At 46.3% G+C, this 14,437-nt stretch overlaps 1 protein-coding gene across 1 annotated transcript; it reads left to right on the top strand.

The window, feature by feature from the left end:
- The first annotated feature begins 333 nt into the window (after nt 1-333).
- On the top strand, nt 334-12,631 carry LOC120043042 (fumarate hydratase, mitochondrial-like). The gene is made up of 8 exons (XM_038987774.1): nt 334-502; nt 3,894-4,022; nt 4,365-4,475; nt 6,154-6,330; nt 7,204-7,386; nt 11,244-11,409; nt 12,328-12,513; nt 12,599-12,631. The coding sequence occupies exons 1-8, from the start codon at nt 383-385 to the stop codon at nt 12,622-12,624; spliced, it is 1,098 nt and encodes a 365-aa protein (XP_038843702.1). The 5' UTR covers nt 334-382; the 3' UTR covers nt 12,625-12,631.
- Nucleotides 12,632-14,437: the final 1,806 nt, after the last annotated feature.

Genomic DNA, 14,437 nt, shown 5'->3' with positions numbered 1-14,437 from the left:
TGTCCGCTATTTACCTGTCTTTTGACGTTAAACTCCGTCAAAAAATATGTAAATAGCGCCCACTAGCGGCTATACAGGCTACATGATTCTTTACACATTTGCAATTAACCAACACTAGTTTTGACAAACCAAAAGGCCTAAAATGTAATGACAAATACTGTAATATCAAACAACGTCACATGTTTCAACGGCACGAAGACAGTCAAATGTAGTATAACATTGTATACTGCTTTTGATTCGGTGTGCTGTTTTAAATGATCTCCCCCCCACATGCACAAGAAATGTTGCAAATATATGTTTCCGCCCCCTAACACAGGCTTGTGGTTGGCTCATTTTAGTTCCGCTCTGCTCCCTGGTCTGAAGTGACAGCTGAGTTAGCGCAATGTATCGCTCTTTGAGAAACGTCCAGCGATTTAACGGCCAACTCCAGGCGTTGCAGAGGAACCTAGCCAACACAAAGCACAGTCCTGCAGCAGGAGTCATCTTCACATCCTCCAGAATGGTACGTTTGGTCTTTTCGGAGATTGGAGTCAGTTGTTAGCCCATCGCAGGCCCGCAAATGACCTTATTAGTTAGCCAAGCTAACTGGCTAGTTAGCGGTATTAGCTAAAATGAATGAATAGTTAGCCATCTTGCTGTCTAGCTTTACACGAATGTAGTAATGCTGTTTTTAGGACAACCGCAGATAGTCTTTCAAACAAGAAACAAGTATTCACAGCAATATTCTGGTAGCAAGCAAGCTAGTTTGTCAGTTGGCTAATGTTATCTTGTCAAGCTAGCAGAAGGTCAAAGTCAGTTTACAACTATCTGCTAGCTAACAAGAGTGCTAACTGGCTAACTTTCACTGCATAACTTACTTGCCAAGTTCACACGGAGTTCAAATCAAATTGTATTTGTCACATGCGCCGAATACAGCAGGTGTAGACTTTACCGTGGAATGCTTATTTACGAGCCCTTTCCCAACAATACAGAGTGCAAACGTAAGAAAAATGTCCTAAATAAAAAAAGCAAATAGTTAAAATAGCAATAACGCGGCTATACAAGGAGTAACTTAGCGAGTCGATGTGCAGAGGGGTACGAGGTAGTTGGTGAAAGTAGGTAACGTTAGGGGTAAAAGTAGCCCCTAGGAATCCGAGAGTGGAAGACTCCTCTCTCGTCTCTAACATGTAGGCTCACTTTTGGTGAACAGTCACACCACAGACTGTTGAATTTCAACATACAAGGCAGCCGTTACTCTTCCTGTGGTCCAGCGAAAATGAAGGCAGTAATATACATTATAATACCATTTTTTAAACATTAAAATATAATTTACAACAGATTTCACAATACATTGTGTGCCCTTCGGCCACTACTCTACTACATCACAATCCAGGTCTGCGTGTGTGTTGTATGTATGTGTGTGTGACTCTCTAAAGTCCTCACTGTTCAATAATGTGTATTTTTTAAAATCTGTTTCTTAAATCAGAATTTACAGCTTTTGTTAGTTACTTGATGTGGAATAGAGTTCCATGTAGCCATGGGTCTATGTAGTACTGTGCGCCTCCCATAGTCTGGACTTGGGGACTGTGATGATTCATTCAAAACAACCATAAACATATTAGAGCTTATGCTTATCCATAGGCTTATGAGGCCAAGCCGAAAGGAAAAACGATTGTGCCGTTATACAATACATAGCCTACCACATATTACCAAGTGCAGAAAAACATAAAACCAAACGGATTTAAGATGTCTTTGGTACATAATTGCCTATACTCCAAAATTAAATAAATTCGAGTAATCGCCTTTGAGTATGAACTTTTATTATGCATAGTGGATGGACTGGTTACCCTATGTGTAACAGTTTAACTTTAATCCGTCCCCTCGCCCAGACCCGGGCGCGAACCAGGGACCCTCTGCACACATCAACAACAGTCACCCACGAAGCATCGTTACCCATCGCTCCACAAAAGCCGCGGCCCTTGCAGAGCAAGGGGAACCACTACTTCAAGGTCTCAGAGCAAGTGGCGTCACCGACTGAAAGGCTATTAGCGCGCACCACCGCTAACTAGCTAGCCATTTCACATCCGTTACATCAGCTCAGTGGTGTAAAGTACTTAGGTAAAAAATAATTGAAAGTACTACTTAAGTAGTTTTTTTAGTATCTGTACTTTACTTTATTTATATTTGACAGCTTTTCATTTTCCTCCACTACATTCCTATATAAAAGAATGTAATTTTTACTCCTTAATTCCTCCGTAATTTTTACTCCACTACTTCTAGGTTTCAGAGCAAGTGACGTAACCGACTGAAAGGCTGCTAGCTCGCGCCACCGCTAACTAGCTAGCCATTTCACATCCGTTACACTAGCCGCCGTCAAGTAACCATGTAGCTAGCCGCCGTCAAGTAACCGTGTAGCTAGCCGCCGTCAAGTAACTGTGTAGCTAGCCTGACACCCAAAAGTACATTTTGAATGATGAGCAGGACAGGAAAATTGTACAAAAAAATTAAAATAAAATAAGAAAATTGTGTCTTTTGCTTTAATATAAGGAATTTAAAATGATTTTTTACTTTTGATACTTAAGTACATTTTAAAATCAAATAGTTTTATACTTTTACTCAAGTAGTATTTTACGGGGTGAGTCATTTTCTTTTAAGATATCTTTTAATTTTACTCAAGTATGAGTCAGAGCAAGGGGAACCACTACTTCAAGGTCTCAGAGCAAGTGACGTCACCGATTGAAAGGCTATTAGCGCGCCCCACCGCTAACTAGCTAGCCATTTCACATCCGTTACATATATTAAATAGTGTAATAAATCTATTTTAAACTGTAGATGTTCCAAAGGCGCGCATCGGCGGCTTGTATGTTGGAGGCCTGGAGATGCTAAACATGTTATTTAACGATAAATTACTGTTAGACCGGCGTCCTTTTGCTGCCATCATTTCATGACCGCCACAGCCCTAGAGGTTCATTTAAAAAACGGTCCACTCTCAACTCCGTGGAGGAGTCGAGGTACTTGGCAAACTGCATACCAACACTACCGCTGGCACAGAGCACTGTGGAAATGGCTGCGTAATTATGTGTTTACCTATACAATTAGCGAGGAGTTATGTATCTGAACACCTGATAGGTCAGCCTGAGAAACAGCCGTTTTGTTGTTCAGTCTTGAAAGAGGTTAGCTTTCAAATGTCAACAAAGCAAGTCAATAGCTAGCTAGCTACTTTTTTAAAAGATTATTCCTCTCTAACCAAGTAACCATGTAGCTAGTGTAACAGTATAACTTTATGGAATCCCCTCGCCCCGACCCTTGCGCAAACCAGGGACCCTCTGCACACATCAACAACAGTCACCCACGAAGCATCGTTACCCATCGCTCCACAAAAGCCACGGCCCTTGCAGAGCAAGGGGAACCACTACTTCTAGGTTTCAGAGCAAGTGACGTAACCGACTGAAAGGCTGCTAGCTCGCGCCACCGCTAACTAGCTAGCCATTTCACATCCGTTACACTAGCCACCGTCAAGTAACCCTGTAGCTAGCCGCCGTCAAGTAACCGTGTAGCTAGCCGCCGTCAAGTAACCGTGTAGCTAGCCGCCGTCAAGTAACCGTGTAGCTAGCCGCCGTCAGGTAACCGTGTAGCTAGCCGCCGTCAGGTAACCGTGTAGCTAGCCGCCGTCAGGTAACCGTGTAGCTAGCCGCCGTCAGGTAACCGTGTAGCTAGCCGCCGTCAGGTAACCGTGTAGCTAGCCGCCGTCAGGTAACCGTGTAGCTAGCCGCCGTCAGGTAACCGTGTAGCTAGCCGCCGTCAAGTAACCGTGTAGCTAGCCGCCGTCAGGTAACCGTGTAGCTAGCTGCCGTCAAATAACCCCGACTAACTTTTCATCTTTGCTATTTGACTGTGTCCATGTTGTTGTTCAGTCTTCAGAGTACAGAATTGAGGCAGACACCTTTGGAGAGCTGAAGGTGCCAGTTGACAAGTATTATGGGGCTCAGACTGTCAGGTCCACCATGAACTTCAAGATCGGAGGACCGTCGGAGAGAATGCCAGTAAGTTCAGACTAAATGTTACTTCATCTGTCAAGTTGTAGCTTGCCCTGAGACACGGCTGTGGGTTCCTGTGGCTGTAAGTCACCAGTCCCACCATGTCTTAGAGAATCATTGTAGCTTGTCCTGAGACACGGCTGTGGGTTCCTGTGGCTGTAGGACACCAGTCCCACCACGTCTTAGAGAATCATTGTAGCTTGCCCTGAGACATGGCTGTAGATTTCTGTCCTATTTTCCCAGATTCAGATCAGACTAAAGGTTACTTCCTGTATCCAGTGCATCCCTGTGTAACAGTAAAACCATCGTAGCTCCACACGTCCTCACTACTGCTTTCTGTCCCAACAGATCCAGGTGATCAAAGCCTTTGGCATTCTGAAGAGGGCTGCTGCAGAGGTCAACAAGGACTACGGACTGGACCCGAAGCTGGCTGATGCCATCGTGCAGGCTGCTGATGAGGTGCCTAATACAGGGTGAACAGCGACACCACTACAGGAGCGAGCGAGAGGGTTGCATGACTGTCAGCGTTGTGAGTTCACAGAGTAGACAGGTCAGCCTGGGTACCTGTCTACTTCTAACATTAGGCTACACTGCTGTAGAGGTCAACAAGGACTACGGACTGGACCCGAAGCTGGCTGATGCCATCGTGCAGGCTGCTGATGAGGTGCCTAATACAGGGTGAACAGCGACACCACTACAGGAGAGAGAGAGAGAGGGTTGCATGACTGTCAGCGTTGTGACAGAGTAGACAGGTCAGCCTGGGTACCTGTCTACTTCTAACATTAGGCTACACTGCTGTAGAGGTCAACAAGGACTACGGACTGGACCCGAAGCTGGCTGATGCCATCGTGCAGGCTGCTGATGAGGTGCCTAATACAGGGTGAACAGCGACACCACTACAGGAGAGAGAGAGAGAGGGTTGCATGACTGTCAGCGTTGTGACAGAGTAGACAGGTCAGCCTGGGTACCTGTCTACTTCTAACATTAGGCTACACTGCTGTAGAGGTCAACAAGGACTACGGACTGGACCCGAAGCTGGCTGATGCCATCGTGCAGGCTGCTGATGAGGTGCCTAATACAGGGTGAACAGCGACACCACTACAGGAGCGAGAGAGAGAGGGTTGCATGACTGTCAGCGTTGTGACAGAGTAGACAGGTCAGCCTGGGTACCTGTCTACTTCTAACATTAGGCTACACTGCTGTAGAGGTCAACAAGGACTACGGACTGGACCCGAAGCTGGCTGATGCCATCGTGCAGGCTGCTGATGAGGTGCCTAATACAGGGTGAACAGCGACACCACTACAGGAGCGAGAGAGAGAGGGTTGCATGACTGTCAGCGTTGTGACAGAGTAGACAGGTCAGCCTGGGTACCTGTCTACTTCTAACATTAGGCTACACTGCTGCAGAGGATAGCTATAGCTTTTGATACGGTACTGAGCAAAAAGCAGAGCACTTACACCTCGCTACCTAGCCTGGTGCCAGGCCTGTTTGTGTTGTTGGCAAGACGGCACAAACAGATCTGGGATCAAGCTATTCGCTAGCTACATTAGACCTACTAGTTACATTTAGCCATGGTGCCCTCATTCTACTGATTTAATGCCTTGATACTGCTCAGGTGGTACTTGGTACCGGTCTTGGCCTTGGTACTGCTCAGGTGGTACTTGGTACCGGCCTTGGCCTTGGTACCGGCCTTGGTACTGGTCTTGGTACAATACTGAACAATGTAATTACCTAAATGTAACATTATAGCCAGTCTTAGCCTCGTCCCAGATGGTCCCAAACATGGCGCCGCAATGACAATAGGAGTTAGAGATGGCACAAACAGATGTTGGACCAGACTAAGGCATGTTGACCTCTCTGGTCTGATGTCCATGTTCCTTGGACCAGACTAAGGCATGTTGACCTCTCTGGTCTGATGTCCATGTTCCTTGGACCAGACTAAGGCATGTTGACCTCTCTGGTCTGGTGTCCGTGTTCCTTGGACCAGACTAAGGCATGTTGACCTCTCTGGTCTGATGTCCGTGTTCCTTGGACCAGACTAAGGCATGTTGACCTCTCTGGTCTGGTGTCCGTGTTCCTTGGACCAGACTAAGGCATGTTGACCTCTCTGTTCTGATGTCCATGTTCCTTTACCAGGTGGCAGCTGGTAAGCTGGATGACCACTTCCCTCTGGTGGTGTGGCAGACCGGGTCAGGAACTCAGTCCAACATGAACGTCAACGAGGTGATCAGCAACAGGGCCATTGAGATCCTCGGAGGGAAGCTGGGGAGCAAGGACCCTGTTCACCCCAACGACCACGTCAACAAAAGCCAGGTAGGCTAACCATTCAGAAACACTTTCTCATTTCATACAAAATGTTGAAGAAGGAAATAACCTCTCTGGTATCATTGGGACGCTAGCGTCCCACCTCGACAACAGCCAGTGAAATTGCAGGGCTCCAAATTCAAACAACAGAAATCCCATAATTAAAATTCCTCAAGCATACAAGTATTATTCACCATTTTAAAGATAAACTTCTTGTTAATCCAACCACAGTGTCCGATTTCAAAAAGGCTTTACGGCGAAAGCACACCATGCGATTATGTTAGGACAGCGCCTATCATGTCTGGAAATTTCCACTGTCCTCTCATTGAAAGTGCTGTATCTCCCTCATTTTTCAGAGTAAAAGCCTGAAACAATGCCTAAAGACTGGCCACATGTAGAGGAAGACACAGAGCTCGTGAACTGGGTCCTAAGTCTTTGTATGGTGGATTTCAATGGAAAAACAGCCTTTCAAAATAATAGTACTTCCTGGATGGATTTTCCTCAGGTTTTCGCCTGCCATATCAGTTCTGTTATACTCACAGACATTATTTTAACAGTTTTGTAAACTTTAGAGTGTTTTCTATCCAAATCTACCAATTATATGCATATCCTAGCTTCTGGGCCTAAGTAGCAAGCAGTTTAATTTGGGCACGCTTTTCATAAAAATTTCCAAATGCTGCCCCACCCTAGTGAAGAACTTTTATTTGGACCCTCAGAAGGGTAACAGGCTGCAACGTTTGCAGATACTTGTCTTATTATTTATGGGCATCTTAAAAGCTCAGGCAAAGAGTTTGATATATAATCTGTATTTAATGTAAATAGTTTGGTCTTTCAGAGTATTTGAATGGACCTGTTTAGTTGACGCCACCTTTTGTCTTGCAGAGCTCCAACGATACGTTCCCCACAGCCATGCACATCGCAGCAGCCAAAGAGGTCCACGAGGTTCTGCTGCCCGGTCTACAACACCTCCACGACGCCCTGCACGCCAAGGCTGTGGAGTTTAAAGACATCATCAAGATCGGACGCACACACACACAGGACGCTGTGCCGTTGTCTCTGGGACAGGTACAGTACACACACACACACACACACAGGACGCTGTGCCGTTGTCTCTGGGACAGGTACAGTACACACACACACACACACACAGGACGCTGTGCCGTTGTCTCTGGGACAGGTACAGTACACACACACACACACACACAGGACGCTGTGCCGTTGTCTCTGGGACAGGTACAGTACACACACACACACACACACACAGGACGCTGTACCGTTGTCTCTGGGACAGGTACAGTACACACGCACTCGATACCAGAAATGATACCATGGCAGAGAAAGCAGCTTCTCGCTCTGTCACACTGTATTTAGTTTTACAAAACAAATGGCCACTGGATTGATGTAAATAATCATGATGTCATTCTGCCAGGTAGGCATGGGATATGTTGTCATTAGCATTATCGCCTCATTAGCCTCTCCAGCTACCAGCAGACGGTTGTCATTAGCATTATCGCCTCATTAGCCTCTCCAGCTACCAGAAGACGGTTGTAATTAGCATTATCGCCTCATTAGCCTTTCCAGCTACCAGCAGACGGTTGCCGTTAGCATTATCGCCTCATTAGCCTTTCCAGCTACCAGCAGACGGTTGCCATTAGCATTATCGCCTCATTAGCCTTTCCAGCTACCGGCAGACGGTTGTCGTTAGCATTATCTCCTCATTAGCCTTTCCAGCTACCGGCAGACGGTTGTCGTTAGCATTATCGCCTCATTAGCCTTTCCAGCTACCAGCAGATGGTTGTCGTTAGCATTATCGCCTCATTAGCCTTTCCAGCTACCAGCAGACGGTTGTCGTTAGCATTATCGCCTCATTAGCCTTTCCAGCTACCAGCAGACGGTTGTCATTAGCATTATCGCCTCATTAGCCTTTCCAGCTACCAGCAGACGGTTGCCATTAGCATTATCGCCTCATTTGCCTTTCCAGCTACCAGCAGACGGTTGTCATTAGCATTATCGCCTCATTAGCCTTTCCAGCTACCAGCAGACGGTTGTCATTAGCATTATCGCCTCATTAGCCTTTCCAGCTACCGGCAGACGGTTGCCATTAGCATTATCGCCTCATTAGCCTTTCCAGCTACCGGCAGACGGTTGCCATTAGCATTATCGCCTCATTAGCCTTTCCAGCTACCAGAAGACGGTTGCCATTAGCATTATCGCCTCATTAGCCTTTCCAGCTACCAGCAGACGGTTGTAATTAGCATTATCGCCTCATTAGCCTTTCCAGCTACCAGCAGACGGTTGTCGTTAGCATTATCGCCTCATTAGCCTTTCCAGCTACCGGCAGACGGTTGCCGTTAGCATTATCGCCTCATTAGCCTTTCCAGCTACCGGAAGACGGTTGTCATAGCATTATCGCCTCATTAGCCTTTCCAGCTACCGGCAGACGGTTGTCGTTAGCATTATCGCCTCATTAGCCTTTCCAGCTACCGGCAGACGGTTGTCATTAGCATTATCGCCTCATTAGCCTTTCCAGCTACCGGCAGACGGTTGTCATTAGCATTATCGCCTCATTAGCCTTTCGAGCTACCGGCAGACGGTTGCCATTAGCATTATCGCCTCATTAGCCTTTCCAGCTACCGGCAGACGGTTGCCATTAGCATTATCGCCTCATTAGCCTCTCCAGCTACCAGAAGACGGTTGCCATTAGCATTATCGCCTCATTAGCCTTTCCAGCTACCAGCAGACGGTTGCCGTTAGCATTATCGCCTCATTAGCCTTTCCAGCTACCGGCAGACGGTTGCCGTTAGCATTATCGCCTCATTAGCCTTTCCAGCTACCGGCAGACGGTTGTCGTTAGCATTATCGCCTCATTAGCCTTTCCAGCTACCGGCAGACGGTTGTCGTTAGCATTATCGCCTCATTAGCCTTTCCAGCTACCGGCAGACGGTTGCCGTTAGCATTATCGCCTCATTAGCCTTTCCAGCTACCGGCAGACGGTTGCCGTTAGCATTATCACCTCATTAGCCTTTCCAGCTACCGGCAGACGGTTGTCGTTAGCATTATCGCCTCATTAGCCTTTCCAGCTACCGGCAGACGGTTGTCGTTAGCATTATCGCCTCATTAGCCTTTCCAGCTACCGGCAGACGGTTGTCGTTAGCATTATCGCCTCATTAGCCTTTCCAGCTACCGGCAGATGGTTGTCGTTAGCATTATCGCCTCATTAGCCTTTCCAGCTACCGGCAGACGGTTGTCGTTAGCATTATCGCCTCATTAGCCTTTCCAGCTACCGGCAGACGGTTGCATTAGCATTATCGCCTCATTAGCCTTTCCAGCTACCAGCAGACGGTTGCATTAGCATTATCGCCTCATTAGCCTTTCCAGCTACCAGCAGACGGTTGCATTAGCATTATCGCCTCATTAGCCTTTCCAGCTACCAGCAGACGGTTGCCATTAGCATTATCGCCTCATTAGCCTTTCCAGCTACCAGCAGACGGTTGTCATTAGCATTATCGCCTCATTAGCCTTTCCAGCTACCTGCAGACGGTTTCCATTAGCATTATCGCCTCATTAGCCTTTCCAGCTACCGGCAGACGGTTGCCATTAGCATTATCGCCTCATTAGCCTTTCCAGCTACCGGCAGACGGTTGCCATTAGCATTATCGCCTCATTAGCCTTTCCAGCTACCAGAAGACGGTTGCCATTAGCATTATCGCCTCATTAGCCTTTCCAGCTACCAGCAGACGGTTGTAATTAGCATTATCGCCTCATTAGCCTTTCCAGCTACCAGCAGACGGTTGTCATTAGCATTATCGCCTCATTAGCCTTTCCAGCTACCAGCAGACGGTTGTCGTTAGCATTATCGCCTCATTAGCCTTTCCAGCTACCGGCAGACGGTTGTCGTTAGCATTATCGCCTCATTAGCCTTTCCAGCTACCGGCAGACGGTTGTCATAGCATTATCGCCTCATTAGCCTTTCCAGCTACCGGCAGACGGTTGTCGTTAGCATTATCGCCTCATTAGCCTTTCCAGCTACCGGCAGACGGTTGTCGTTAGCATTATCGCCTCATTAGCCTTTCCAGCTACCAGCAGACGGTTGCCATTAGCATTATCGCCTCATTAGCCTTTCCAGCTACCGGCAGACGGTTGCCATTAGCATTATCGCCTCATTAGCCTTTCCAGCTACCGGCAGACTGTTGTCATTAGCATTATCGCCTCATTAGCCTTTCCAGCTACCGGCAGACGGTTGCCATTAGCATTATCGCCTCATTAGCCTTTCCAGCTACCGGCAGACTGTTGTCATTAGCATTATCGCCTCATTATCGCCTTTCCAGCTACCAGCAGACGGTTGTCATTAGCATGCTAACGGCTACACAAAGTGGTAGACATGCATACCACACAGACGGGCATTCCCTTGCCGTTGCCTCTTGAGAAAGTTGCAGGGAATACGAATAACTGTTGATGGTTTTATGATAAACTTGGACAAATTTAATTAATTTCAAAGCATTTAACTTGGTTTACAAACGTGAGACACATTTTTGATAGAAGAAACGAAAGTTACAAAATAAAATTGTACCGACCCGTTTTTCGTGTTGTATTGGAAAAGCGCAGATGTTTCGGTGTCCTGTACGTGCAACACTAGTAACATACCAATCTGCTAGATGTCAAACTATCCTAATGAGACGTTTTAAAATTCTACCAGGCAACTATCAATTTTATTTTATATAGCCCTTCGTACATCAGCTAATATCTCGAAGTGCTGTACAGAAACCCAGCCTAAAACCCCAAACAGCAAGCAATGCAGATGTAGAAGCACGGTGGCTAGGAAACACTCCCTAGAAAGGCCAAAACCTAGGAAGAAACCTAGAGAGGAACCAGGCTATGCTGTCCTGTTTCTCTAACTGTCCTGTTTCTCTGCGTTTTTACAGGAGTTCGGTGGGTACGTGCAGCAGGTAAAGTACAGTATTGAGCGAGTGAAGACGGCCATGCCCAGAATATATGAGCTGGCAGCGGGAGGTACTGCTGTGGGCACAGGCCTCAACACGCGCATCGGCTTCGCTGAGAAAGTAGCAGCTACTGTCGCCTCTCTCACAGGTACAGGAGGGTACACACACACACACACACACACACACACACACACACACACACACACACACACACACACACACACACACACATTTCATAATGGTTATCATAGTCATGTCTGGTCCATGTTTTCTCACTACTGGTGTCCCCCAGGGCTCTGCACTAGGTCCTCTTTAATGTCTCACCACTGGTGTCCCTCAGGGCTCTGTACTAGGTCCTCTTTAATGTCTCACCACTGGTGTCCCTCAGGGCTCTGTACTAGGTCCTCTTTAATGTATCACTACTGGTGTCCCTCAGGGCTCTGTACTAGGTCCTCTTTAATGTCTCACTACTGGTGTCCCTCAGGGCTCTGTACTAGGTCCTCTTTAATGTATCACTACTGGTGTCCGCCAGGGCTCTGCACTAGGTCCTCTTTAATGTATCACTACTGGTGTCCGCCAGGGCTCTGCACTAGGTCCTCTTTAATGTCTCACCACTGGTGTCCCCCAGGGCTCTGTACTGGGTCCTCTTTAATGTCTCACTACTGGTGTCCCCCAGGGCTCTGTACTAGGTCCTCTTTAATGTCTCACTACTGGTGTCCCCCAGGGCTCTGCACTAGGTCATCTTTAATGTATCACTACTGGTGTCCCCCAGGGCTCTGTACTAGGTCCTCTTTAATGTCTCACTACTGGTGTCCCTCAGGGCTCTGCACTAGGTCCTCTTTAATGTATCACTACTGGTGTCCCCCAGGGCTCTGTACTAGGTCCTCTCCTGTTTTCTCTGTACACCAAGTCACTTGGTTCTGTCAGAGGGTTTGCATTGTTGTGTTATGGCTACAGTTTACCCTCCCAGATGTTATCATGAGTCATACAGTACATACTCTGTCAACCTTGAATTGTTTCTATTGTTATCAAGACCTGTCTACATGATGTCATATCCTGTCTCCAGGTCTGCCTTTCGTGACGGCTCCCAACAAATTTGAGGCTCTGGCGGCCCACGATGCCCTGGTGGAGCTGAGCGGAGCGTTGAACACAGTGGCCGTCAGTATGATGAAGATCGCCAACGATATCCGCTTCCTGGGGTCCGGGCCCCGCTCTGGCCTGGGAGAACTCTGTCTGCCTGAGAACGAGCCTGGTAGCAGCATCATGCCTGGTGAGTAAGTTAGGGTCCGGGCCCCGCTCTGGCCTGGGAGAACTCTGTCTGCCTGAGAACGAGCCTGGTAGCAGCATCATGCCTGGTGAGTAAGTTACGGTCCGGGCCCCGCTCTGGCCTGGGAGAACTCTGTCTGCCTGAGAACGAGCCTGGTAGCAGCATCATGCCTGGTGAGTTTCCGGGGTCTGGTTTTCACCGTTGTTGTCAAGCATAACACGATATAGTTCACTGTCAAATCAACACGTGTTTAGCAGATGTTATCGCGGGTGTAGCGAAATGCTTGTGTTTCTAGCTCCGACAATGCAGCAATATCAAACATGTAATCTAACATTTCCACAACATATACCCAATACACACAAAGTAGGAATTAAGAATATATAAATATATGGATGAGCAATGTCATAGCGGCATAGACTAAGATACAGTAGAATAGTATAGAATACAGTATATACATATGAGATGAGTAATACATAGACAGATACAATAGAATAGGATAGAATACAGTATATACATATGAGATGAGTAATACATAGACTAAGATACAGTAGAATAGTATAGAATACAGTATATACATATGAGATGAGTAATACATAGACTGAGATACAGTAGAATAGTATAGAATACAGTATATACATATGAGATGAGTAATACATAGACTGAGATACAGTAGATAGTATAGAATACAGTATATACATATGAGATGAGTAATACATAGACTAAGATACAGTAGATAGTATAGAATACAGTATATACATATGAGATGAGTAATACATAGACTAAGATACAGTAGAATAGTATAGAATACAGTATATACATATGAGATGAGTAATACATAGACTAAGATACAGTAGAATAGTATAGAATACGGTATATACATATGAGATGAGTAATACATAGACTAAGATACAGTAGAATAGTATAGAATACAGTATATACATATGAGATGAGTAATACATAGACTAAAATACAGTAGAATAGTATAGAATACGGTATATACATATGAGTTGAGTAATACATAGACTAAGATACAGTAGAATAGTATAGAATACAGTATATACATATGAGATGAGTAATACAGGATATATAGACATTATTAAGGAGACATTATTAAAGTAGTGAAGGAGATCTCTGAAAGAGTGAACAGTATTTGGACATGCCATGGAACACAATAACTTGGGTACTATGCCATCTATCTGTCCCAGTGGTCCGGCATTAGCTAAGTGGCACAGAGCTGCATGAACCCACCTAACTGTTATACCAGAGCTGCATGACCCCACCTAACTGTTATAACAGAGCTACATGACCCCACCTAACTCCCAGCTGTTATAACAGAGCTCCATGACCCCACCTAACTGTTATAACAGAGCTACATGACCCCACCTAACTGTTATAACAGAGCTGCATGACCCCACCTAACTGTTATAACAGAGCTACATGACCCCACCTAACTGTTATAACAGAGCTCCATGACCCCACCTAACTGTTATAACAGAGCTACATGACCCCACCTAACTGTTATAACAGAGCTGCATGACCCCACCTAACTGTTATAACAGAGCTACATGACCCCACCTAACTGTTATAACAGAGCTACATGACCCCACCTAACTGCCAGCTGTTATAACAGAGCTGCATGACCCCACCTAACTGTTATAACAGAGCTACATGACCCCCACCTAACTGTTATAACAGAGCTACATGACCCCACCTAACTCCCAGCTGTTATAACAGAGCTCCATGACCCCACCTAACTGTTATAACAGAGCTACATGACCCCACCTAACTGTTATAACAGAGCTGCATGACCCCACCTAACTGTTATAACAGAGCTACATGACCCCACCTAACTCCTAGCTGTCAGAAATCCACATTTAGGGTGGGTCAGGTTTCAAGACGTATTTTTGTC

The sequence above is a fragment of the Salvelinus namaycush genome, unplaced genomic scaffold (assembly GCF_016432855.1).
Source record: "Salvelinus namaycush isolate Seneca unplaced genomic scaffold, SaNama_1.0 Scaffold846, whole genome shotgun sequence".
Lineage (NCBI taxonomy): Eukaryota > Metazoa > Chordata > Actinopteri > Salmoniformes > Salmonidae > Salvelinus > Salvelinus namaycush.
This window is presented reverse-complemented; position numbering and strand designations above follow the sequence as displayed.